The sequence below is a fragment of the Calonectris borealis genome, chromosome 1 (genome assembly GCF_964195595.1).
Source record: "Calonectris borealis chromosome 1, bCalBor7.hap1.2, whole genome shotgun sequence".
NCBI classification, from domain to species: Eukaryota; Metazoa; Chordata; class Aves; order Procellariiformes; family Procellariidae; genus Calonectris; species Calonectris borealis.
Window position 1 is genome coordinate 77,007,751 of NC_134312.1, and position 26,963 is coordinate 77,034,713.

The 26,963-nt window shown below is 40.3% G+C and overlaps 1 protein-coding gene across 1 annotated transcript in view; it reads right to left on the minus strand.

Annotated features, from left to right (window-relative positions):
- Positions 1 to 303: 303 nt before the first annotated feature.
- The window catches only part of SCUBE1 (signal peptide, CUB domain and EGF like domain containing 1), a 212,842-nt gene continuing 186,182 nt past the window's right edge, over positions 304 to 26,963 (minus strand). Inside the window, exons 11-22 of the mRNA XM_075161699.1 lie at positions 25,004 to 25,126; positions 21,503 to 21,622; positions 19,787 to 19,879; positions 18,108 to 18,224; positions 15,536 to 15,673; positions 14,173 to 14,376; positions 9,275 to 9,442; positions 8,234 to 8,395; positions 6,402 to 6,599; positions 3,283 to 3,435; positions 2,163 to 2,242; positions 304 to 1,029 (exon numbers count right to left, since the gene is read on the minus strand). Coding sequence (XP_075017800.1) covers positions 877 to 1,029; positions 2,163 to 2,242; positions 3,283 to 3,435; positions 6,402 to 6,599; positions 8,234 to 8,395; positions 9,275 to 9,442; positions 14,173 to 14,376; positions 15,536 to 15,673; positions 18,108 to 18,224; positions 19,787 to 19,879; positions 21,503 to 21,622; positions 25,004 to 25,126 — 1,709 coding nt within the window. The 3' untranslated portion in view covers positions 304 to 876. The remainder of the gene's footprint in view (positions 1,030 to 2,162; positions 2,243 to 3,282; positions 3,436 to 6,401; positions 6,600 to 8,233; positions 8,396 to 9,274; positions 9,443 to 14,172; positions 14,377 to 15,535; positions 15,674 to 18,107; positions 18,225 to 19,786; positions 19,880 to 21,502; positions 21,623 to 25,003; positions 25,127 to 26,963) is intronic.

The following is a 26,963-nucleotide window of genomic DNA, read 5'->3' on the forward strand; positions in this document are numbered from 1 at the left end:
AATGTGCCCACAAATAGAAGTATATATTTATATATTTATATATTGTACTTAATTAGATGCTCTATTAATGGAAAGAAAAACAAGACTACTACTGTTGTTGTTGCTCATTTCTCACCTATCCTATTGTAAATGCCTTCAAAGGGACCAACTGGTGTACGAAAATCCAGAGCTAAATCTGTTTCAATGAAGTAATTGACAGTGGCAAACCTCTGAAGAAGTTTAGAAGAGGACAGATAAAAACGTTAGGACATTAGGGCATGGGATTCAATCTTATGTAATTAATAAAACAAAATTATACATCTGTTTCTTCTTTTTTCTTTCTTTCTTCTTTTTTTTCCCTTTTGATTTCTACTTGGACAGAGGTTCCACTAAGCCACAAATGAGAAATAACAAAATTTAGATTGTTTTGTTTTCTTCTAAAGATTCAAATATAAACTTCAAGTGCAATTCAAAATCCAAATATTATTTATACTACATACTTCTTTCTACAACAGAACTTATCTGCAGGTAGTTTAATCAGATTTGAATAGATTCCTTCTTTGCTTTGATAAAAGTTATTGTTGATGAAAAATAAAAAGCTAGAAAGAATATTTTCTACATAATGTAATTTCAAATGGAAAGTGAAGATACACTAGTGCAGACACGAATTTGGATCTTCAACTAGATGCACTCAGGGATGCACAATTTTTTTTGTAGTAAAAATCCCATTCAGAACATTGGCTTTTAACAATTATAAAACATTATAGGTATTCTTCAATATACAATTGAAAACAAAGACTGCAAAAAAGAGCCTTCAAATTAGCAAATGTTTCTACTATGGAGGAGAGACGATATTTGACAGGAATGCAAAGTAACCAAAAATTGAATACCACTAGACTATTTGTATGGTCGTAGAAATCTGGAAACTTTTGATCGCAGTAGCTTTATAAATGATCTTGGAAACATCTCTTTTGACTCTTGTGCTGTGTACTTGAAATAGTTTTGTGGGTGTGCCAGTACATCAAAGAGAGCTTTAATCAGTTTCTTGTCCTATGGGAGACAACATATATATTAGATAAAAATAGGGTTTGGATTTAGTGTCTGCACAGCTTTCAAAATGAATGAACAACAATCAGGTTTTTTTGCAAAACTTGATTCTGGGTAAAGCAGTGTAAAGAAACTACTCCGTGTTGCTGTGGAGTTTTATACTAATGAATCTTTCTACTGTGCCAGATGTTTTTTTGCAATTAGCATTCCTGGAAGGTCCTGAACTGAGAGGGTAACAGCTGGGTTAACCACAAACCAGCTGCAGAAGTTAGGCATGAGCGTTGCAAGCTGCCTTTGACTGCCCTTCCAGCCTGTTTCATGCTGTTGTCCACGGCCTTCCCTCGGCGAACAAGAGAGAAGCCTGGTCTTCAGTGATGCTGAGCGCTTTAAGGACCTTCTCCTGTACCTTGGTAAAGCCTCGATTCAGAGCCTCAGCTGAGCCTGTGCCTGACCGTATACGCTGCAGTTGGGACCTCAGCGACCTCAAAGCTTCTAGAGAGAGAATACTGGCAGGGCTAGGGCAGGGCTAGCCAGGGGAGCTGGCTGTTAATCGGTTCCTTTTACACGGCTGAATTTTGCCTTCTGAACAGCCTTTTTTCAGTTTTAATTAGTTAGTTGTTATAGATGGCAGCCCAGCAGCCTTCCTCCACAATTCTCTCCAATGTGTTGCTTGTGCCTTTAGAAAACCATTTCATGGACAGCTTACAATGCTACATTATGGTTATGTCTTGTTGAGGCAGGATAGTGATTTAGGTAAATGCATTTTTTTAATGCACAGGAAATTCTAACTTAATGACTCATTTAAACACATGCCAGAGTGAGGCTGAAGAAGGCTCTTCAAACAATAGGTTCTTCATTCTTGGTTGACTAATTTTTCTAACACACAATCATGTTAGCATACATTTCATTTAGTTCCTGATTCAGCAAAGGACGTACCCACATGCTCAGCCCAGCTGAGCTACTGATTTTGTGCTGCTCCAAATACCAGCATAAACCTCAGAAGACAGAGAATTTAATTTGGGGTCACTCCTGAGGTTTAAATATTATGACCCTATCAAGGCAATGAGAACTATCTTGGGAAAATATTTAGTAAAAGGAATTCTTGGTTAGCCTCAGATAAAGCAGAATTTTCTTACCTTTAGAATTTCTTGATGATTTTCTGATGCATATAATCGCCCATCTCGAACGATGTCTTCTATTAGTTGTTGGTAATCCTCTGCAAAATAAAGATCAGTTGAGTGACTGTGACATCCTTTGGGAGGATAATGGCCAGACATTAGCTAGACCTTCTCTTCAAGACAGAGCTGAGACATTTAGTATCCTGTTAATATCTCTCAAGCTGCTGTAGTTTAATCTGCTCACATTAAAATTCTGTACTGCTTTAGAACAGTAATTTTGAATTATCCATATAAGTAACAACTTAGCCCCAGAAAACTACTCCCTCCAGATAATAATGCTTTATTATCTGCATTCTAGAGGTGAAGAAACAGGAGCAGGGATATGAAATAACTATCAAAGGTTATATGTGAAGTCAGCAGCACAGTCAGGAACAGATCCTTATCTTCTGCCCTGAGAACAGCTCTCATTTTGATTCCTGAATGACCAGCTTAATACAGATTTTTTCATCATTCACAAAATTGCACAGCTGTTTGGAAAAGAGATGGACTAACAGCTGCCAAAGATATCACAGAAAAGTCTCTGTTTCGTTAAAAGAGAAATCACCCCAAAGTCCAAAATATACACTTTAATGCATAATTTATATGACAAGCCAGACTGTTTTAAAATGTGGATTTACGAAAGTGGTTACTGCAAGGATATTTCTTTTTGCATCATTGTTTTTCTCTGTTGGACTTGTGATTTTATTAATTTATAATTTTCAAAATTGTGTGGGTTACCAGTAGGACTTGATGAAGGGACTTCCTAAAATGCATAGCAATTAATGGTATTCTCATTATGCATACGATAAATGCCGATTAAAAGGAGTCTCGTTGAATTCAGTGGGATAAGGATTAAGTTTAAAGAATTCTGTGTAACCTGCTGTCCATCCTTAAAGTATTAGAAAAAATAATAAAAATAAAATTAGGTATTATTTCGAAGTCTTTATAACTGGTTTTAAAGTAATTCACTGGACTAAAAATGAGTTACATCAAGTTTTTCCTCATTCTTCTCTCCCTGTCATCAGCATAAGAGAGATTCTAAAGGACAATTTCTGGAATTCAGATATAACACAAAGATGGAGAACAATCCCATTCTCACCGTCGTAAGTCACATAGGGGACCTGAAATCCTTTGCCGCTGTTTCCTTCATTTGACTTGAACTGAATCCAGAGCTTCCTCGATCTTGAGGTAAATGCAATAGGTCTCTCGTAAGTCTGACAGGTTTCATATGTAGTAATTGAAGTAGGAGAAGCTAGAAAGAAAGTTAAATAAAGACATGTTCTTTATAAAATAACTTTTTGCACCCTTCCTGGTCTAGAGGTCAGAAATGTCAAATGGACAAGACACTTCTCAGCTGACGTATTCCTGAGAGCAGCAGCTTTTTGTGATAGAAGGGATGTAGTCTTTATCTGTCTATAAGGAGAAGGAAGTTTTTCCACAAAGGTAATGGGAAGATTAAGTAGACAGCAAGGTGCCCGAGATAATTTCTGACGTTTATAAAATTACTATCAACATTACTTATTACTCTAGCATTGAGTTCCAGGGTTCCCGTATGCTGGGCCCAGATAGATAAGAACAGTCAGCTGCACCCCAGGCAGATGTGGTAACCAGCTCCTTCCATGCCCGGTTTGGCGAGTTCGTCTGATAGCAATAAACCACTTATCAGAATTGTAATAGCCTGGTGTAGTGATTCTGACCAAAAGACCATCGCACGCGAAGAGTTAATGATCCACAGAACAGTCAACCTGGCTATGGCCAGGCCTGTGCTGTGCAGGATAACCTCAGCCAGCTCCTTGTAACGAGAGGAACTTGCAAGCAGCTCCCACTCGGTACCGGTGATTATGCTACTGCGTGGCCTTGCCTTTATCTAGAAGTGCAGCAAGAAGTGCTCATGAGAACATTGTTTCTGTTTGACAGTAGAAATGATAAATAGTGTTGTTTCCTTGTAAGAAAATCCTATAATAGCTTGAATGACTGAAAGGGCAAAATTTCTTCTGTGGACAGGGTCTGCCCAGCATGCTGCTTGTGGATCAGAGGCCCCTTTGATGCTACACCACCTACTGTTCCCACCGTCCATTGGGATGTAAGATTACATATACTATTCTCTCCTTATAATGATAGTTCTAATAAATAGCATTTTAAATGATACCTCTCAGAGTCTCAGTGCCTTTCTTACTGGGATCATAAAGGACCAGCACCTCCCAATGCAAAACACCTGGTTGTAGGTTTGAAAAGAAAATGTCATTTATCTATACTGAAACAGAGCTAATAGCTGGGAACCAGAAACTCCCCCATTTGCCCCGAAGATAAATAACAGATGGAGGGTGCAGGATGTCTTCAAATCATTATGAACGTATCATGAGGCTCCTCTAAGTTGAGATGAATTTCAAACAAAAGGAGAAAAAAGCTTCTTACCTAGTTCAAAAACCCACTCCATAGCCACAGGATAATTAGGGAAAATAACAAGTGTAACCTAAAATCTGAACTTGCTAGGACTGATCCAACTTTCACCGAAGTTAGCAAAAAGACACCTTTTGAATTGAATGGGATTTGGATTCTTGAAGGGCAAAAGAGTGGATCTAACTGTAAGTCTGGAACTGCCATCAGTTTTTCCACAGTAGCGTTAGCAGCTGATCGTACATGAACTATGATAAATATTTGGAAGATCTGCTCTTTTGATGCCAAACATACAGTGATCACAAATCACAGCTCTGAAAAACTGCCCTCATTTTCCAGTGTTGTTGTTGTTTTGGTACTGTTATTGGTACTGAAGTGTCCTGGTTTCGGCTGGGATAGAGTTAAATTTGCTCCTAGTGCTGTCTTTTGGATTTAGTATGAGAAGAATGTTGATAACACACTGATGTTTTTAGTTGTTGCTAAGTACCCTATGGTCAAGGACTTTCAGCTTCCATGCTCTGCCAAGTGCACAAGAGGCTGGGAGGGAGCATAGCCAGGACAGCTGGCCAACAGGGTATTCCATACCATGTGGCGTCATGCTCAGTATATGAATGGTAGGCGTGTCCATGAAGTAGCGATCGCTACTTGGTTATCGGTCAGCACAGGTGGTGAGCAACTGCATTGTGCATCACTCATTTTGTATATTCTATCATCATCATCATCATCATCATCATCATCATTATTATTATTATTATTATTTTCCCTTCCTTTTCTGTTCTATTAGACTGTCTTTATCTCAACCCATGAGTTTTCTCACTCTTGCCCTTCCGATTCTCTGCTGTCCCACTGCCGGGGGGCGGGAGGGGAGTGAGCGAGTGGCTGTGTGGTGTTTGGCTGCCTGCCAGGTTAAATCACGACATGAAGTGAAAGCCAAACCTTTCCCTGATGTGCCTGGCTTTACTCACTGTTGGAACTACAGTTTGGGATTAGAAGGACAACTCATTTGTTTTGCTACAGTAAGTGCTTTGCTTTTAAAAAACTGATCTGTACACATATAATTTCCTTCCATCTGTAGTGAGCAGGTTTCTTCTTCTGATATATAGAGATGTCAACACAAGTCCTCAAGGATAAAAAGTTGTGAAAATTGGTTTTGGCAAATAAAATACACTGTTTTAGCATGTAAAATATGGCGTTTTAAACAAAGCTCCATATAAACAATTGCCTTTCCGGTTTGGTGCTTCTTGGAGATTTAGCAACAGATTACCAGAAACTGGATGCCTACACAGGACTGAAGGAGTGCATCTCATTGGTGTCTTAACTTCCGAAGTTGTTAAATTAACTTCATAATCAAAGACACAATGCACCCCCCACTCCACATAAAATTGGGAAAACTTTGGATTTCTTGAGGGTGTCAGGTGTACCAACCTCTGTCACTGCCCAGATTTAGCAATAATTGCAGCGTATATATACTTGCAAAGGATAAGTGAGAGCACAATTTGTACAGATGACAGGAGGTAGCTCTCCCAATATAACCTAGCAAAGCTTTGTTGACATCTAGAGTGGCAACGATTTATCCCATGAGATAATTGGGCGAGACAGAAGCCCATTAACTGCTTAGTGATTCAGCCAAGACACCTGAATAATTAATATCACTCTGTTAATTGTTATTGGTACAGTGTTCTGTTTTAACTTGCTGTGCCAGCTCATTCAACAATCCTTTTAGAAACTCTGGCTAGATGAAGACAGTCGTCCCTTCAATATGAACTTTCCACTCAGTCAGTTTGCAATAAATATTTATATAACCCATGCCTGGCAACTTACCACTTTTTCTCATTACTAAAACATCACCGCATTCATCTTCAATTGGGAGAAATATCTCAGGTACGACAATGAGTATTCTCCTCTTTGGGGGTGGATTTATATTCCAAATGCATTCAACATTAGCTGGGTAGTCTCCAGGATAGTTGGGCGATTCAATGTAGCCAGTATAATCCCCAAGTTCTCCTCCACAGTGCTGGTCTGTGGAGAAACATAAATTAGCATTTGTGTTAGCTGATTAGCTAATTTGAGGTGTTTTTCTAGTTCTGTCAAGAGCAAGTCTAAACTCCTCCTTGTGGCTTTAGAAATGCATACATTCTCCAGCTGCCTCTTTGTTTAGCATGGAAAGCCTTTAAAGGAATACTTGATCTGCAGGGCTGCTCCAACTGATTTGCAAAACCTTAATCTCCGGCGTATAAACTGATTCAACGCGTCATTCAGGCTGCTTTAACATTTGATTAAGAAACGAACACAGCTAAGTAAACATGATCCCATTGCGGAGGTACTCACACAGTGGTTACCACTGAGACCATGCTGACATGCAGAAGGTACTCTGGTTTAACTTCACTTGTTTTTTAACCTGATTTAGCTGAATGCGTGTGATGATCCTAATAGCCAACCTTATCTTGATTACAGATTGTCTTGGTTTCAGCTGGGATAGGGTTAAATTTCTTCCTAGTGCTGTGTTTTGGATTTAGTATGAGGAGAATGTTGATAACACATTGATGTTTTCAGTTGTTGCTAAGTACCCTCCTAGTCCAAGGACAGCTCCCATGTCTACTAACTGAGCTAGGTACACAAGGTGCCTTGCTTTATCTTAGATTAAACCAGTTAATAAAGAATCTCCATTGACGGATCAGTTTTACTTTCTGAGTTTTCAAAACGCCTATTGAATCTGCCACAGAAGCCTGATTCAGAAAGTTACTTAAGCTTGATCTCTCCAGGCCTACTCACCCACATAGAACTAGGTATATGTTTAAATATTTTGCTTAATCCAAGCCTCAAAGATTATGCAAGGTCAGAAATTGGCTTGAAAACAGGGAGTATCTAAGACACTGAAGTGACAAGGACGGTTTTATTTTATAGGAAAATCATTAAACTTCTTCAAATTCCTTACAAATATCTAATTTACTCAAATTACATCAGAAGTGATGAAGGGCTTCAAAGACACATGGCACATAATCAGAATAAAAAATTACGATAGACTTGCACACGAATAGTTAGTTTAGATGACATTAATTATTATAGAGACGTTCTCTTAAATTAGCATGGTAGAGATGAAAAAAACTGCTTGGCTAAAAGAATCAGTTGTTCACAAAAGAGCAAATAAAATTGCACTGGAATCCTTGGGGATATTTAAAATGGTAATTGAAGATAGGAGGCTGAATACTGCAAAAAAGCCTATGAGAAGATTTCACTGTCATGAGCGATTACCTGGCAATTGCAGTATGCGTGACCGTATCTCCTACTATTTTATAATGATTATAAAATGGCGATTACTCTGATAAAAGATACTGTGCTCTACAGAGACACGGAGGAATATCCTTCACTGCAAGACAACTTACAGGATCTGGGAAACCAAAAGCTCTGTAGTTTTAACTTACAGCTGGCACTCTGCCAAATTACATTAAAGCTAAAACAATCATATGCACCAAGTGGTACTTTTCCAGGTTTTTTTCTCGGTGTTTTCCCAATTTTTACTATTCCCTCTGGCAGTAGTTATATGCTAACTAGGAAATACAGAATCCAAGTCTAGCCTGACAGATGGAACCTTCAAGTTGCAGTTCAGATCCGAAGATACACTTCATCTCACAACTAATACAAATGCAACTTACTTTTGCAGTGCGTAACATTAGTGGAGCCATCAAAATCTGTACTTGTGTTCCCAGGGCAGGTGATGCAGTAGTTTTGACCAAACTCAGGCTGGTACGTTCCCACAGGGCACCGGATACATCTGTGTGTTGTGGAGTTGTAGTAGTGTCCAGGAGAACAATGAACTGTAAGGTAGGAGGTGTATCATTTTCAGAAGGTAGCAATCTTCAGTGCAGAGAGAACTTTCCTCTACCCTGGACATACCTCATGATCCCTGTTCTGCAATATACTTATTAGGCCATAAAAGCCAAAACCCCCACCAGTTCCCTGTATTTCCCATTACAAAGGACCTTCTAACTAGAATTATGTTCCAAGGACTAGAGCTAAACCCTTACAAACTAGTAACACGTGCTACCTATGTCTCTCACTGTATTTAAAACAGTGGCTTCCAATGAGTTGTAATAAATGGAAGCTGATACATATCTGCCTCAACAATAAAAATGCCTTTCACAATGGCAGGAGAGAGGTTTCCATCAGTGTCTGTTTGCCAGGGCCAGCATGTCATTCCAGTAACTAAATCAAAATGCATTTGGCAGACTCCTTCTTCAGCATTTGCACCAGAAGTTGACGTTATGGAACACGCAACAGTTTCTGCTTAGCCCATTAATAATCAATCCTTAACTTCATATAATTTCTGGAGTGTTTAGTTTTTCTAATTTGGTAAATAAAAATACACAGGACGTGAAGGCTAAAGCATTGTCTAATGCAAGTTTGTCTTACTTCTTGCCATGCAGTGGGGCTGATTCACTTACCAGTTACAGCGCTGACTCTGTACCTGCCTGTGGTAAATTCCAAAGAAAAACCATAAAGCCTGTTCAGTCTCCCCAACCTCTCTAGATCAGTTCTAGTTTACAGATTTCCTGACCATTTAATTTCATCACACACTGTTTCTACATGCAGTGACTATGTTTGTTTTAGAGCCTTTCGAAGCCCCCTGGCATTGAAGATTACAAACAAAAGGGCAAACAGCAGGAACATGAATCGTGGAAAGATTTTAAATTCACCTTTGGTTTCGCAGTCTTGAAAGGAAACAGCACCTTCATACTTGGTCACAAGCCCCCCGCCGCATGGGAAGCAGAGGGTCCTTCCCGGTTCAGGCTGATATGTGCCAAGAGGACAGACTCTACAAGGTTTAAAACCATCTGAAGAATAGTGCCCAGGAGAACACTGCCCTAGAAGTTTGAAAACGATCATCTGTATTAGTGAGCCGACTTTTCTGCACAAAGTATAAAACCCACTAGTAGTTAGCGATGCTTCCTTTAACTTAAACACCTGACATCGAGACAGCTGCAGATCAAATTCTAACCTTACCTGCTGATTTTGCATTGTTCCTGTAATTGCTTCCTAAAAACAACACCAGTAAATACAACTACTTTCTTAATAAGCTCTTTGCTACCTATGTTTCTGTTTGTTTTTTCTTTTAGCAAGGGCTCTATTAAGATGTTGTTAGAATACTTTGTACTTTCACCACGTCTTTCATCTGAGAATTTCAAAGCACTTTGTAGGAAAAAATGAAACTTTGCACCATATCTATGAAGCAAGTCATTGTTTTTTATATCTCCATTTTATAGATATGGAACAGCAGATCATGGGATTTACCAGACTGGATGGGACCAGTCCAGCACCCTGTCTGTGAGAATAGCTGACACCAGCAGCTTTCCAGGTAGCTGTGAAAACTAGTGCTTGTCAGAAGCTCTTCTGCCAGAAAATGGTGATTTGTGTAAAGCAAAGCACTTTGTGAATGAGTCTACTGACAGATACAAGGTAGTTTCAAAACTTGCTCTTCTGATTTCTGATAGGCATTTGTTTGGCTTGGTTGTTGCTAGCTTGAGTACTTTACTCCCTGAGAATCAGGATGTCAAATTTTTCAAGATTACGGCATTAATGCATATCTTCACACCACCCCAGCCTGGGAGACCAGCACTCTGAGATGCTAGGTGTTCCCTGAGGTTGCCTAATCCCAATACTTTGTAATTTAGCTTCCCTGAGAACTGAACAGCAGGCAGAAACAACTGGCTTGAAAACCTGAAAGTTTTGACAGCTCTAGGGGGCGTTGGGGTCTCTTAAGAACCCTGATACTTGCTGGAAAATGTTGGGGGCATCCAGCATCTTGGGTACATGGCACTTAGGATGAGCGAGAGCTCCTGAGCGAAAGCAAAGTTCAAGTTCTATCCCCACAAAAGTCAAACTCCTATGGACACCTATAGGACCAGGATCTCTGGGATTTAGTTGTGCTTCCATCCCAGCTGGCTGGAATATGCCTACAAGCTGGCTGTTGTGACACAGACCTCTGAGAAATACTACGATATTACTAATTTGAAGACAATTCTACTATTGTTTTTGTAGCAAAACTGATCCGTCTGGTCTGGTCCAACTAGTCGTGGGACTTCAACATGAAGGCAGTTAATGAAGAGTGGATTTGGATCTGGATTTTAGTGTGAAAATTAAGTACTTGTGAAGTGTGGCTTACAGACATCCTTTTAAAGAAGCGGAACAGTTGGGTTTTAATACTGCTAAATACCCGATGCTTTCAGCACCAATATGTCTCAATCCTTACCTGTATACAAGAATGAGCTAACTTGCTCCCTTCTTGCCTTCTGTATTGAAATTGCCAACAAAATCAATACGAGGTGATTTCCCTGAAAAATGCCCCAAATGACTAGGTTTCCCAATTGTGTTTTGGCCTTGTACTTACATGGATCGCCTGTAACTTAAGTATCACAGCATCTTATTCACTTGCAGCTACAACATAGAGTTCTATGCAATAGGCACTTAAAATCTCTTACATACTTCTTGTATGGGCCTCACCTGTAGGGGTGAGGATTTCAGTCACAGCTTATTTGTTACTACAGGCATTACTGCTCGAGAAGATATGATGCAGAAACTATTGATTACAGGTGGTGAGTACATTTCTAACAAAATCTGCGTTCATCAAAATACACTGTTTCATCACACATGCTGACACATTTTATGGAGACATCCTGATTTTGATAAAATCTTTGATAGGGAGGTTTATGAAGTCCAAAGCATATTCTCTCTTGCCACTTCCAGAGAAAGAGAAAAGGGGAGAGTTGAGCAGAAAAACAGACTGTTGTGATCTGACAATAAACATTTTGAGACAGATCCACTCTGTGAAAATAATCAGAAGTGTTTCTTTCTGTTGTTGTGCAGAACAATAATTCAAATGCAAGCCTTGAAACAAAACAGTCTTTTTCCTCTAGTTGTTGTGCTGCTTTGGTCAGTATACTATATTCAGCCTTTATAAACTCAGATTTTATTTTGCTTATCTATTCTTGTTGGATTTTGGCTAAATAGAAGTCAACGTAACAAAGACGCACAAGCATTTCAAGAATTTTTCTGTGATAGTTCCTTCATACAGTAGATCAGCAAAATCTACCATATGTTTTTACTGGAGACACTAGAGTTATTTTCTTATTCAGTGGATGGGGAAAAAGCGGCAGGTTCTCAAGGGTCATTCATTGTGTGTTCACTCTAGATATCCTTGAAAAAAGCATTAACGTAAATTACATGAATGAGTTTTAAAGTTAGAACTTGTGTAGCAGGCGGGACAGGTTTCTTTCGAAGTCAAATAATGCATCTGCTATAAACTAGATTTCGCTCATCTGTACTGAAATAAGGTAAAGAAAGTAATTAACAGTTATGTCTTAAAACCTTATCTTGATCAAGTTACAGTAAAAGCATTAGCAAACTGAACATCACAGCTCCCTTCTGAAACCAGGTATTATCATCATTATCATCTAATTTATATATCATGAAGTTGAGTCAGAGATGCTACATCACTTGCCAAAAGCTACAGTGAATTCAAGCAGCGTTGAAACTTGCAATCATTAGCTCTGAGTCCAGCTTACAGATTCCTGCAGCGTAACTCTCTCAAAATTATGATTGCTGCTGATTAGACCAGGTAAACTGCATCTCATGCAAAACATTAAATCAGCAGGTTCATTAGACTCACCAATACCAGTCCAAAGTAATCCATCCATTTGGCTCACAATATACCTGACGAGTCCTTACAAGTCCAGGTATGTCCAGATTCCATACCTGACTTGAAGCAAAGTGCTTTACTCGGCTTGCTCATTTCCATACCATAACTCACATTGCTGCAGCAGGTCCCATCTTCTTGTCGGCAATGTCAGCGGATGGAACAAGCCAAAACATTTTGTGTATTGCTTGTAAGTGCACAGAGATTTCTTCTGTTACCTTTACAAGACAGAAGTGTGGAAGGCTCTCCCTGCTTTTAGCCTCCATGCCTCACAGGCTGTGTGGCAACACCTAATCCTTTTATAATCAAATTAAACTTGCCTCCACATTCTGACACGTTCCGGGCGCCTGCTACTCCCTGTCCATCGTTACTTGGGCAAGGTTCACAGGTAAGTTGACCTTCTGTGTCTTGGTATGTTCCTGGTGAGCAAGGAACGCACTGATTATGTTCTCCGCTATAAAAGGTGCCCGTGCTGCAGGTAACTGAGAAAAGAAAAGGGGAATCTACATAAGGACTTTCATTTTGATCACATCATTTGCCTTTATATCAACCATTTAGAGAAGATGGATCTCTTTGGCCCCAGTATTATAGTGGCATATGTTTTGCATATGTTAGTCCAGGATCCTCACCTGATGTAAACAGGCCCATCTCCACTGCGGTCTAGGTCAATTTACATCAGGGCGAGGTCCTTCTTCTATTGTTTAAGCCATTAAATGGCATTGTACTGCACTAAAGCGTTTATCAGACATATGCTGTTAATAAAGCTGATGCAGTCTTAAAACAGTATATTGCAGTTTAATTAAGACAGTGGTGCATAACGTATGGGAAGTGATGTGAATTTTTAGTTTACACTAGGTGCGTTTATGTGTTGGTTTTATGGAAGACGACTACAAAAAGTCCGTCGCCTGAGATCAGTTCTAGAGATTTCTCTAAGGGCAATGTCTCCCATGTAATATTTTATGTCTCTTGACACTCAAATACTTGAACTGGAAAGTGCTTTAAATATAGATATGAATCCACACGCTTTTCTTGCTGCCACAAAGCACATAACTGCATTAAATGTTTTTCTCTGCTGGATATAGGTAGTTAAAATGTATGGGTTTCTAGACACTAATAGCAACAGTCTTTCAACACAGTTTCTAAATCACTGTTCCTATATGATGAAAACAGCCTCTGAACCAGCTAATTAGAGGCAGCTATCAGATCTGCACTTAACTATTTCTTTTTGCTTGTAAATCACTTGGTGTCTAAAAGAAGCTGGAAAAATAGATATGCTGATTTTGAAAAGATGACTCTAAGGAATTATAAAGCTTGCAGTGCTGAGAACTGCCATTAATAGGTTTGCGCTAGGTTTGCTAGTAAAGCACTACAGCCTGATAACCTCAGAAAAGGCTTAAAGAAATTAGGTATTTTACATAAAGTTAAAATAGATTTCTATAGATTTTTTTTTTTAATTGGACCTCTTGAGTGTTAAATATAAATATATCTGTGGATCATGGATTATTTGGTGGTGAGGAGAGTGAGAGAGGTGATATAAAACTAAATACACAGCATCTAGGCAAACACCGTTTTATTGTTTTACAGAACTGTAATTATGTTTTCATAAGATGCTGGGAGCAACTGGGAACTAATTGCCAACATTGCCTTGTGGCAGGCCTTGATACATACCAGCTGACAGCATGGGAATGTACGCATATATATGCTTGTTTTGTTTTCCTGCAATCATTTAATGAACTCCCTTCAAAGTCTTATGAACCGTCAGTGGTCCATGCACATATGCGGAGTAATAGTGATCTAAGTTGTCTGATGTCTCACAGATTCCCTGCCTGGCTCACTAGGGACAAGTTTATTTTGGATTGCTTGTTTTGGGGGATGTGGCTGAATAGTGTTGTTGGGACTTACCGCATTTTCCATCCTGCAGCACTTGCCCTGTACTGCAAGCTTCATGCCCTTCAGTAGCTTTAGCTGGCTTCTGAGCCACTTCATATTCTGTCCCAGAAAACTGAATGTAAAATTGCTGTTTATTAATAGATTTCCTCAATGTTTTGATTGCAGTTTGCAGCTTCTGCTCCATCCTTTTCCGAACACAGTCAATGTTACAGGTGTCTAGATGGGAAATGATAAGAAAACTAGAAGCAATTGAGATTCATGTTTAAAAAGAGGTCCTTAACAAAAAGCTTAGCCTGCAATGCACTCTAAAACCTCTGTTTGCTTCCCTGTCTTCTCCATATAACTTGTAGAAGCAGCTCACTGTATTCAAAATCAGGCCTTTTAAAGGGAGAAGGCAGTACACTGCGGTCCATCAAATTGAGTTTCACAGCCTATAAGTGCACACTGAGTGCTGGTATCGCTAACATTAAGAAATCTGGTTATGCTGAGTGCACAGGGAGAGGGCTGCAGAAAGCATCAATCTAGCCAGCAAAATCAAGTTGGCACTGTGCGAGAATGCTGTACTCTGTTGTAGAGAGTAGCAGCCACTGGTGCTTTGTGCACTGCTAGAGGAATGGTGCATTTCCCACTGTGTTGTATTTCCAGATATGTGTTCAGTCTGCCACCACAAATGTTTCTGAATTTCCTCTGCCCATGCTTTACTCAGTTGATTAGGAATTCTCCCCACTTTCCTGACCAAAATACAAGTGACACAAAGAAAGGTGCTTTCTGGCACGATTATGGTTTGAATTACTTGGCTAGTGAGGTACCCCTATGGCTTAAGAAACCTGCCTTTGAGGACTGACATGTTTATAGAATTCAGCCCACATTTTCTTTGGCTGGATTTTATAGCGTAATATTCCATCTCATGAATAACTCGAAGCAATTCTTCTTTTTCCTGAAGTTTGTTATGAAAACATGAATTTACCAAATGTGTGATAAAAATGTTTGATTCTCAGACTGAAGTTTCAGCAACTTACATTTTGGAGGATATTTTTATCGTCATTGTTGCAGAACTTCTATCTAATCCTTACATTCTCTGTGCATCAATTAGCACTTCTGCTGTTTAAAGAAATCAGACTAAATTAAAGTACATGACTTAACTTGAGGCTTTGAAGGAATTCTGCTGCAGGTTCAATCTTTGTTCCTTTGGCTTAATTTCATACCTGATTCCTTTCAATTAAATCTCTGAAACTCTGCATTTGGAAAGGCTGTTGAATGAGGCTTGTGCTAAAAGGTTTGCGTGGCAGCTTCATGAAATAGCTTCAAAGAGATTTTAACAACACATTGAGGAATTAAATTCTGATTTCTCTCCGTAGACAGATCTTTCACAAACCTGAGACTTCTTCTGACTTCATCTCCACTTCAAACTCTGTGGTGATATGGGACACTTCTTTTGATGGTGACTTGCGGCCTCGGCGTTTTTTCTTGGAGGAATCGCACTTGAGATTCACAAAGGTCACCTGGCAGTTGTCTGTACAAGGGAATTGACCTCCTTTGCATAAGAGAAGCAACATAGAAAAGAAATCAAGTAGCAAAGTAGCAAGTGACAGGCTAATAAGCGATATCTCAGCTGGGTTATCATGAATGCAGTGACAGGCATCATAACATTTCACATGCGTTGTTAGACACCTCCTTTCCTGTGCAATTTTGGGTTTGCTCATCTTGCTAGTGAATGCAGGAGGCAAAAATACAGTGTGGTGATGCTAAGCTGCACAGTGGCACCTCTAATGCCTATAATTTCGTGTCTCTTCTGCGTAAGGATTAGAAAGCTCTTTACAGCAATTAGTTAAGATTAGCAATACTATATACAGTCATTTGAGGGTTAAACAAAGCAAGAGAGTCTATTTTCATAAACTCATGAGAGCGGCAGGCCTGGGACTAAAGCATAGCAGTATGGGCCTCTAGAAACTGCCAGCTGGTATTCCATCTCTTTCAGCAATGACAATCACCAGATATCAGAGGTTTTAAAAGCCTTTGATTGGGACATTATGAAAATATATTGGAAGGCTTTATGTGAGGGGAAATCATAGAATCATAGAATCATCTAGGTTGGAAAAGACCCTTAAGATCATCGAGTCTAACCGTTAACCTAACACTACCAATTCCACCACTAAACCATGTCCCTAAGCACCACATCTACACGTCTTTTAAATACTTCCAGGGATGGTGACTCAACCACTTCCCTGGGCAGCCTGTTCCAATGCTTGACAACCTTATCAGTGAAGAAATTTTTCCTAATATCCCATCTAAACCTCCCCTGGCGCAACTTGAGGCCGTTTCTTCTTGTCCTGTCACAAGCCAGAGGAACTGAATGCCCTCGTCAATTATGAGTAACCACTGAGGAGAAAGGCCACATCTGTTGGGACACAATCACATAAGCGTCCTCTCCCTATATAAAGAAATCTATGTGAAAAACATCCTTTTTGTGATAGGCGATGGACTTTACAGGTCAGGGAGAAATTTCTAGCCCTCAAGCCACCAGAAGGATTTCATTCCAAGTGTGTGGTTGTACGATATAATCTTACTGTTAGACCCAGAAGTTCAGATCACATAACAAACACAAAGCAAAGCAAGCAAAGGACAACGAAATGCATCCAAGAAATACATTCCCATGGTGACTGTATGGACCAAAAAAACCAACTTCTATGACTTTAAAAATGAGTCTGATAATCACATCTTATTAAAAGAAGACAATACATAAGGACAAGGTAAGCATTTTGACAATTGAGACTTCTTGTTGCCAATACTTGGAAAATTAAGAGATAAATGCCTAGATTGCAGGGTAAAGATACAATATGAGTCTAAATTTTAAAAATAAAATCTTTAAACCATTAGCATTTTTTTAGGATACCTATTTTTAGTCTTCTCTCTTCAGGGCTCATATATGACTCCTCACTCACTAGTAAAAGCGGTTGTAAGACAGATTCACAACAGAGAATATATCACCAGTAGACATTTGCTGTAAGCTGCTAAGTTGCTTTAAGCAACAATATGAACTGTTGCAATTAGACCAATAGTGTGTATGAAAATCTGGAAAATTTTGAGTTAATATTAAATTTAAATGAACTCCAAATATTTTAAGCTGTGGAAATGCACAGCAGTAACACCCAAACACTCTTTAATTGTCCCTGTCATGATATCAAGGGGATGGAGGACAAGAAATAAATGTCATGAAGATCTGTTAAATACATATAACTTTTAAAATCTCTTTTTTGTTTAACGTTAAAAGTGATGTTCAAAACTAATAATAATAAAATCCCATAACTAGTCATACCGAGTTTTAAAAACATTTGATTACTTTGATTCAGCCTGACACAAGCTTTTTTTGATTTCAGATTTTTGGTAATTGTGTCTAAATCTTTTAAATATTTTTTCTAACATCATAACTACTCACTCCAACATAACAAAAGATCTAAGGCTATGTAACATCAGATTTTGATTATAACTTTCCTGCTTAGGGGTTGTCTTTGCCGCTGCAATGGGATACTAATCCAGCATAAAGCAAATAAATAATAGCTTTTGTTTTCTTTTATAAACCTCATTTGGGAAAACTAAACCAAACCAAACTGACATTGTTTCATGTAACTTTGCACTGATCATAGCTTTTTGTCTCAGGATATTTCTGCCATTACCAATGCCAGAAAAAGGATCAGCTTAATTTCAAACTTACGTACTTTTGAACAAAGATTTTTTCAAAGCAACTGGTGACATTTCAGCACTGTCAGATCCAAACCCAAGGCACTGTTCAGCTAGAGCATGAACCTTGGCCTGAACTTAAATTTGGATCCAAACATGAAAACCGCTACTTTTTTTTCCGTCTGCAGTGTGAAAACAAAATACGCAAACAAGCAAGCAAACAAACAAAAAATTAGAATGCTGTTTACATGTTAGAAGAAGCCACATACCTAAACCAGCTTGCTTCCCAGAATCTTTCGTTTTTTCTTTGCTGCGAGGCCGTAAATGGCACTTTGCGTCTTTAATTTTAAAACGAGCTTTCTGCTTGATTGGAGGGGCTAATGAATCTGTTGATGTAAAGTAAAAAAGCTATCATTTGGGACGGAGATGAAATGAAGTCTGAAACTTATTTTTAAAAACAGACTCAAAAGTCTTCTTGCGACATAGGAAAGAGACAGCCCAAGAGTTATGGAAATGGATCCTCTTGTACAAGGTATATAAGTTCATTTTTTCACGTAAGCACTTACTCTTGAGCCCATAAAGATCAATGAATTTGCTAGTATCGCATGTGCTCTGCACATACGCTTCCCCTCCAGCACGCCTGCACATTTTGGTAGAATTTGGGTGAATTTCTCTCTTACTATCAAAAAGGTTAATTTCTACCTTTTTTTTTCTGATTCTGTCTGTGACTTCCCATGTTACTTGGCTGTAGTTCTGCTCTTGCTAATGCCAACTAGGAATAAGATTAATTTAGTGGAGCTATGCTGTTGGCAGTTGAAAACCATCCAAAGGAAATGTCTTTATTTGACTGCGGTCTATGGCTTGCGAGCTTTATTCTTCAGCTTTAAATCCAAGCCAGTTAGGTCTTATGACTTTAAAGGCTATTACACAGCCATGCAATGCTTAGAAAATGTAGCTGCTGGCTGACTTCCTTACAAAGTCCATGGTGGAAAAGGCTGTGCCTGGGCCGTCACCTGCCAGCCGCTGCGGGCTGCCCACGGGACCTGGAGCAGGCGGAGGGTGGTCACAGATAAATGCCACAATGTCCCTCTTTCCTTGGGAAGCTCTTGCCGAACCAGGACTATAGAGGTAGCCTGCCCCTGTGCCTCAGGCAGCCACATCTGCTGCCGTGTTACCTCACTCCACAGCATCGTACCTCCTAACACATTCCAAATATATAAGAAATACGTGGTTAGAGAACTGGCAAATTGGAGAGAAGTACAGCAGGTAATGGTATGTAAAGTGGGCTGAAACTTCCCACTGCTGGATGCTGTTTAAACTGCTTCTAATTTTGCCAGACTTCAACGATTTTGAGCTGAACTTTTTTTTATGCTGAGTATCAGCTTTAGGACGCATTTTGAAATGTCTCTGCGAAAATAATCCAGCCGTTTCTGAGAACAAGATGAATGAAACACAGTATGTGCTCATAAAAGTCTCATAGCCTTTTTATTGGGAATCCCCAGTAGGAGGATCCGTGCTCCTCAGGAAGGACTTTGCAGGTGAGGGCTGGGACGCACCGTAGCCTTGGGCTCTTGTGCCACTGATGGGCCCCTCTGGCTCACTTCCAAGTCTGGGAAGAAATGCCATTTTGATATGCTCACTATTGCCTTGCTGGACTTGGAAAATAAAGCATTCTAAATATTTGTCCTTACTGAATATATCTCAAACCTCCACCGCTCCTACACTGACCCACCAACGCAACACCACACTGGAGGGCAACTAAGCACACTCCAGCCCTCAGGGAGAAGCTGCAGAAAAGCGAGTGTGTGTGCACGATGAAACACAGGCTACCTTAATTCTGGCCTTGTGTAACTTGAAGGCTGTATGTCTTGCAACTCCCAGATGGTCTGGGGGACCTCATCACCTACCCCCTAGATGCCAAGACCCGGACGAGCAGGAGAGCACCTACCTGCGCAGCTGGGCAGGGTCGCGTTGCGTTTCTGCTGAGCCTTGCCTTGCTGGACGGGAACGCCACAGCTCAGCGTGTAGCTGTTCTCCGAATCTGCCGGGCAGAATGCAAAGTCAGCACGTGTGGCAACAGCCTCACAAAGCATCTGCTCCCCTCGTCACCCCCAGCATTAATCTTCGGTGCTTGAACAAACTCATTAACACTGCTAAACAAGGAGACATTTTAAGCACTGAACTTGGATTTAAATGGCTGAAATAGTTTGCCAAAGGCTTCTGCTTTACAGTGCTGACTACAAGTTTTGCTTCTTCCAGCACCGAAATGTTACATTTTATGAACAATTTGGCATGAGGTTAGCTGTAAATAATTCCATGGCGCACAAGTATAAAATATTTTGTGCTTGTCCATGGCAGAGTCCTTGTGCTTTGATCTTCTCTATAATTTAAAAAATAAACCACGTACTTTAATAATAATTTTAGCTTCAGACTCTAGCAGAATTTATTGGCAGAAACAAAAAAATAACATACTTAAAACCGTAACAGGGTTTACATATTGCACAGAGAAAATTGTGCATTGGTGCATACAAATTAGATAAATGCATGGTTCCAGTAATCTCTGCTAAACTGAAAATGAAGCGTGAACAGCTCTACCGCATATAATGCCAGGACTAACATAAAAAGCAGACACCCTTGTGGAAAGTAATCCTGTGTCAGAACCAGAACATATATGAAAAAGTAATAGCAACCCCCTGCCCCACCTGCCCTACAAAACTGTGCAGGTGAAAATCATCTGTAGCAAAAGATAAAAAAAAACAGGCGGGGGGAGGGGGGGGAATGATTAGACGCCTGATTTTCTATAAACAACAATGCCCGAGTTTCTACAAATAACACTCAGCTGAACTATTACCAACAAAATTTATTAAAAACAGAAACGTCCAGCAACTAATACAGAGAGATGTTTTTTCCATACAGCCTCCTGAGACAGATTTAGTTGTATCCGTTTTGTATGAGACAGTAAGACAGGTTTACAGCTGTTGCTATGTCATCCTTTGCTCCACTGGCTGAGCTGATGGAAGTTTTATGCTACCCTGGCTGGTGTGGGAGCTTGACCATGTGCTGCGGCAGCCGCAGCGTTAAATTGCCCAGCATGTCCCACTCCTCCTCCCCTGCCCCTGCCTCACATTGTGCTCACGAAGCTGAGTTCCTCTCAGGGGAACCCTCTGCTTTGGGAGTCGTTTCTGCTCCTGCTCAATCACACAATTACAGGGTATTTCAGGCCGTGATACAGTCCATCATTTTAAGCAGACGCCTGGATGGGCACAGGGGACTCTACTCACATTGAAAAACATGTTATTAAAAATTAGCAGGAATTCACTGAAATCAACTGTTCAGTTTTCCCCCCACTTTTGACATGGCAGTTTAATATATTAAAATTTTTCTTTTGCACCATCTGGTTAAGGTAGTTGTATGTCTCAGATTTTTGTTAAGATTTTTCCCCCCAAATGACATCTCAAAATAAACAACTAAGGGCCAAGCCTCTAATGTAACTGACAGTCAGCTCTTCTTGTATTTAATGATGTGCATATTTAATTTATGATGTTTTTTGCTCATTTACAGTTGCCCATAACAAAAACTGAATGCAAGAGTCATGAATACATTAGCAGAGAAAAAATCATTGAGTCACATTCTAGACTTAGGAGGACAAATATTTTGTACAAACCTGGAACAAAAAGAGTATTGGATGGGCATGACAGGAAGCAGCTCTCTGTGCCTCCTGTCTTACTACACACTAGCTGAGCCTTGGGAGCTGGTTTGGCATTCGGGAGACATTTCACCATCTCTGAAGAGAAAAAAAAAAAAAAGAAAAATGAAAAAAACCAGGCACTGCTCAACCCAGAACATTGTGCATCCACTTGCTTACAGTGGTGAGGAAAGGTAGAAGTGGCAACAAAGCAAAATCACAGGCCCAGGCATTTCTGAAATAAGCACATAATAGGGGGAGAATATCTGGATCTTGAGCTTGGACTTGGAAAGGAAACTCCTTCACATTTTTAGCCCTAAACTCTAGATCAGTCTTTCCCTCCTATCCTCCACTGTGGGACTGTTCAGATCCAGATCTGCACTCTGAAAGGCACGTGTCTCTCTAATTATGAGCACAATTCTGCGTGCACAACTTGATCAGGTAATACTAATGACCTTGAGATGTCCTCTCCCCCCTTTTGGAGGCACAGGTCTCTGGTTTAACAGGCCAAGTACCACACCACGCACAGGAGTCACCCTCACAAAGATGTGTTTATTTAGATGCCCACTAAAATGGTATTTTCCACTTCTCACTCCAACTCTTGCAGACCTTTTAATTTCAGCTCTATGCTCAAGCTTCTGGAAGTAGAAAACTTCCCAGCCAGGCAGAGATGAGGCAGGACACGCTGGGATGGAGATGGATAGTCCCACTGGCCCTTTCAGCCACTGTCGAAATGCCCCAAGCAACGCTAGAAGGGACACTGTGACAGACATCAGCCATTTCTCATCAGCGCCCACTGCACAAGGCACGTTGCAGCTCGTGCAATGGAAATACCCAGCTTCTCCTCTGGGCTTCGTGGCAGGATGAAGACAGAGTATCCTGCAGGTCTCACAGGCTGCTCTTTGTATTTGGGTTAAGGGACGGTTTGTGTTTTAGCTGAAACTACATAAAAGTTACGAATTGTCGGACCAGTCTCTGCTTCACCCTGAGATGATGGTATGCCGCTGATAATAATAATCCTGCATTTATTTGAATTGGACATCTTTTGGGACCAAAGTGTTGCTTAAGTACATCTTTCTCCACGCAAACGACAAGGTTCATTCTTCGGCTGCAGCCGGCAGGTGCCATCACCACCTGCACTGAGGCAGCCTCAGCGCTTTCCTCCTTTCCCCCCGAGATTTAACCTCTGCCCTGACTGCTGGCCAAGTGCAGCTGGGCACCTCTTCAAGCAGATAGTTCACACTGCATCAGCTGGTTAAATTTCAGCCAGGTGTCTGTAGAGCAGTTCTTGCTTCAGCCCCGTAAAAACACCTGTTCAGGTACATATGCTGCTTCTCCGACTGTTCCTTGCTCTTTCTTCCAAACATACTCACCTTACAAGATGGACTTGACTGACTCTTGTTTTGCTCATGGCTGACCGTGCTACTGCAAATGTCGTTTTTCCTACCCCTCAGCTCACCACTGAACCACACCAAGGTAGGGAGGAGATCAGAGCTGCAGCATCAGAGCTGCAGCAGCAGAGTCCAGTAGGAAGCAGCCAGACTGGTTTGGGTCCACCAGGGTTTGGGAAGACCCCAGTAAAGCTGGGATGAAACAGACCAATTCAGATGCGGTAGCTGGAACGAGCCTTGCCTGGCTTGGCTTGAGTGCAGAGGAAGGGTCTCAGCAGCTGCCAGCTGGGTTGTATTCCCGGCCTCACTAGTGGTCAAATATAAAATATAGAAGTCCCTTGAACACGCCTGATGTTTGCATCATCCTCCACTTACCTCCCTCCTAAGGCCTTTTATGTTACTTTGGTGATGTTTATAAAGAAATTATTTCTTTGGACTGAGGAGACAACACAAGCGCAAAGTGTCATTGCTGAGCAAAAGTGGATTTTGTTACTGCAAGCGTCTCCAGATCATTCAGTGGCATTCAGGATCATTAGATATCATTCTCCTCCTTTTTATTGTGCTTGTGTAACAACGTAGAACGCAGTTTCCTCTAAACAATGTTGGTAATAAAGGCAGGCGATCAGCAGGGAGATGACACTCATTTTAAGCCTCATTAAATTCATCAAATAAAACAGTGTATATCAATAGAGAAGGGTGTTCTATTTTCCATCTTCCAACTGAGTATTACAAATAATGAAGAGAAATTTACAACTAGGAAAATATTCTCAATACAGTCTCTTACCATGGGAACTGCATTCTTAGTAGGTTGAGAGGGAATATAGCACAAAACTTCTGTGGTCTAACTACATACCAGACTCAAAAAATTTTAGTCCCTGCTGTTAATTTACAAATTCCTTTCCAGAGGACTAACTGGTACATTGCAAGGGAGACTTAGTGGGTAACTGAAAAAACAGAGTTAACCATTTCTAACTCCCATAGTACTTGTTCTCTATATAGCAGTGAAGGCAATTTATGTAAAACTAAGTGGGAAAAATGAGGTACTTAGTTGTGGTTAAGACGACAGTCAGTGGCAAAGGCTGAAACCCAACTTGACACCCCCCTTTCCCCATCTTGACTATTAAGTGCTTTCCATACTGCTGTATCCATGTAAGTGGAAAAATGCCGTAATTGCGTGATCACGCAAGAGGCCGGTGCAGTGCTCTCTGCTCCAGACTACAGTGCCTTCCCTCAATATGTGCAGAGATTCCTTTAAGTGATGTCCCCCTTTATTGTTCTGTTTTGCTCCCAGTTTGGTAGTAGGCACCAGCACCAAATGTATCTATAAGAATCAAACAAACAAAACCAAACACACAAAACCCCACAACCTAAATTTGACTTTGAATGGCTGTACCCATGGCCAAGATTTGCTGTGCTTCAAATTAGACCCCAGGAAAAAAAAAAGTAATCTACTTAAAGAATACACAAGAATGATGACTGCAACAGATACTCAGATTTGCCACAAAGTAAGTGGCACTAGCAGCAAGTGCCATCATTTTAGTGGTCTCAGGATTTGTGCTCATCGCAATTAATACTTTTGACACAGCTACTGTCAGTGCTTTATATTAAACAGGATACCTTTGGCAATAACTTGAAAAATTGGGGTATGGTGCTGTAAATGTAGATAATAACCTGAATACCATGTGCTATTTGTAAACAGTTAAATATTTTGAATATTCTAAATGACTCTTAGAGGGAAACAGAGTTATATCTGAGGTCATAGAGATGGATGTCAAAGGACAAAAAAAAGAAAAGGAGAAAACTATAAAATACATAAAATAATAATGTAGGAAGACTTAGATTTGTGTGAAGAGACTCATAAAATGAAAAAAAAAATCAACACAAATAAAATCCGACATATTGCCCATTCTCTAATCCACCTGTAGTTATATCCTAGTCCATGGACGGCCAGGTATTAAAGGCTAAAATGAATTTGGGGGTCTGTATTGTGAAAATGCAGCATCCCTCAGACAAAACCACGGGCTTCTCCACCCTCCTGGAGAACAGGAGCATCACCACAGTCACCTCTGAGTCAGTCTCCCACACTTACCAACGCAGTCCTTTTTATTCCAGTGCAGTTTCTTTCCAGGTGGACAGACACACTCATAGCTCCCCATTGTATTAAGACACCCATAGTCACAGCTACCATTGCTGATGCTGCATTCATCAATATCTGAAATGTAATTAAAGTTGAGAATAGTATGAACCATATGTGCACATGTATACTGTGCATTAAGATATTATGTGCATAAGGATATCTGTTTTCTACTGCATCTTTTATATTTCAGTCTATATAAACACGTATAAATGCAGGCAATACTCATGTCAAACAATTTTATGTACATTGAATGTATTTGTCCTTAGACACATACTTAGCTCCTACTCTTGCAGAGATTTATGCATATGATACAATTTACTTGCCAAGACTAGTTACACTGAAATTCTTGGAAGTACTCACAAGATACAAAACATGCTCGAAAGTCTCTGTAGCATCTGGACAATAAAGTATATTGCATTATATGGAAAAATGTCAAAGGCATAAACATCTGTGAGATTCGATCACTTTTGCATAACAGGGAGATAAATTCTCCACAGTGATTCACAGAGTTTGCTTTTAGAAATGATTCAGATGGAGGAAACTATATATTTGATAGGAACCTAGCAGCTGAAATGTAGTTTATTTAGTCTTCTACTCCTCAAATAAAAATTAAAGGTAAGAGCTTGTAAGAAGGCAAAGCAATTACCGGGTATTTATCACTGATATTCCATATATAATCTTTCAACTTTAAATACATTAGAAAAGTATTTAGTCAATATGAAGTATAACCTTTTAGTCTATGCAATCAGGATTTCTATACTTGTGCTGACGTGGCCGATCTCTCATCGCCTCTCCTCCCACCACCAGAAAGGATGTTCATCCATCATGCTCAACAGGAGTTGTGCTGCCACGTACCCACCTCTGGATCATGCTCAGGCACATTTGGGACACTAGATGGCACAGGCCAAAATTGTGATACGGTACCAGTGAACCAGCAGTTGCGCATTGCTGCTCCAGACTCTTTGATTTACTAGTATAGCCATAACCTAAAAGCCCTTGTTGTGGACCACAGCCCCATTATTTTAGGTACTGCACTAACCTCAACAACAAGTGGTTTCTGCTCTTTGAACGCAGCTACCCATCTGCTTGCTAAAACAGTAGCGTTACTGTGATAGACTTTCACAAGGCATGTACGTTGCGCTATTTGACACATACTCAAATGAGCTAGAATGACACCAAATCAACATGAGATATACTGAATTGCTAATACTCTGGCTTAATGATAGGCCTCAAAATGCAACTGTAGAAGGAATATTGTCACTTAATGTGTTTCTAAGGAAGGTCTGGCCATAAAGGCTCACAGGCTGAGTGTCTAACTGCCTTTCAAACCACGCCTGAGCCCAGGTTTGAACTCCAATTGCAGTGTGCTTGGCACTGTGTGAATCCATAGGGTTTGCAGGAACACAGTTCAAGCCAGTTCAAGCCAGTTCAAGCCAGTTCTCCCCAGGCACCAGATTTGCAGCCCAGCGACCCCATCTGAAGCCAGAGGGTGAGGTACAGGTAGAAGGTGGGGCTGATGAGGGATTGGGCTCAAGCACACACTTAGGCCCTGCATTGAATAAGAAATGCAGGGCTATACATATTAGCCAAGTCTTCCCCTGGCATCTTGGGGCACTTGATGGGAACATGAGAGTATTTACTGGGGCAGCTGCTGGAATCCAGAAATGGCTTTCTTTTTCTGATGCCTGTGTGGTTAAGCAAAAATCTAGAAAACATGGAGTACATGCATAAAAGAAACTGAGAAAGACACCCTAATAAAACAGGCACGTTTCTAGAAAACAGTACGATTTTTGAGTCAGAGTCAGGACTTCTGGAGGTCCTGGGTCAGCAGTTCCAAAAACTGCTGAGGGAGATAGTCCCAGAAAAAACTTTTTCTGGGGAATTTTGTACATAGTAGCCAGGCTTCTGCTGA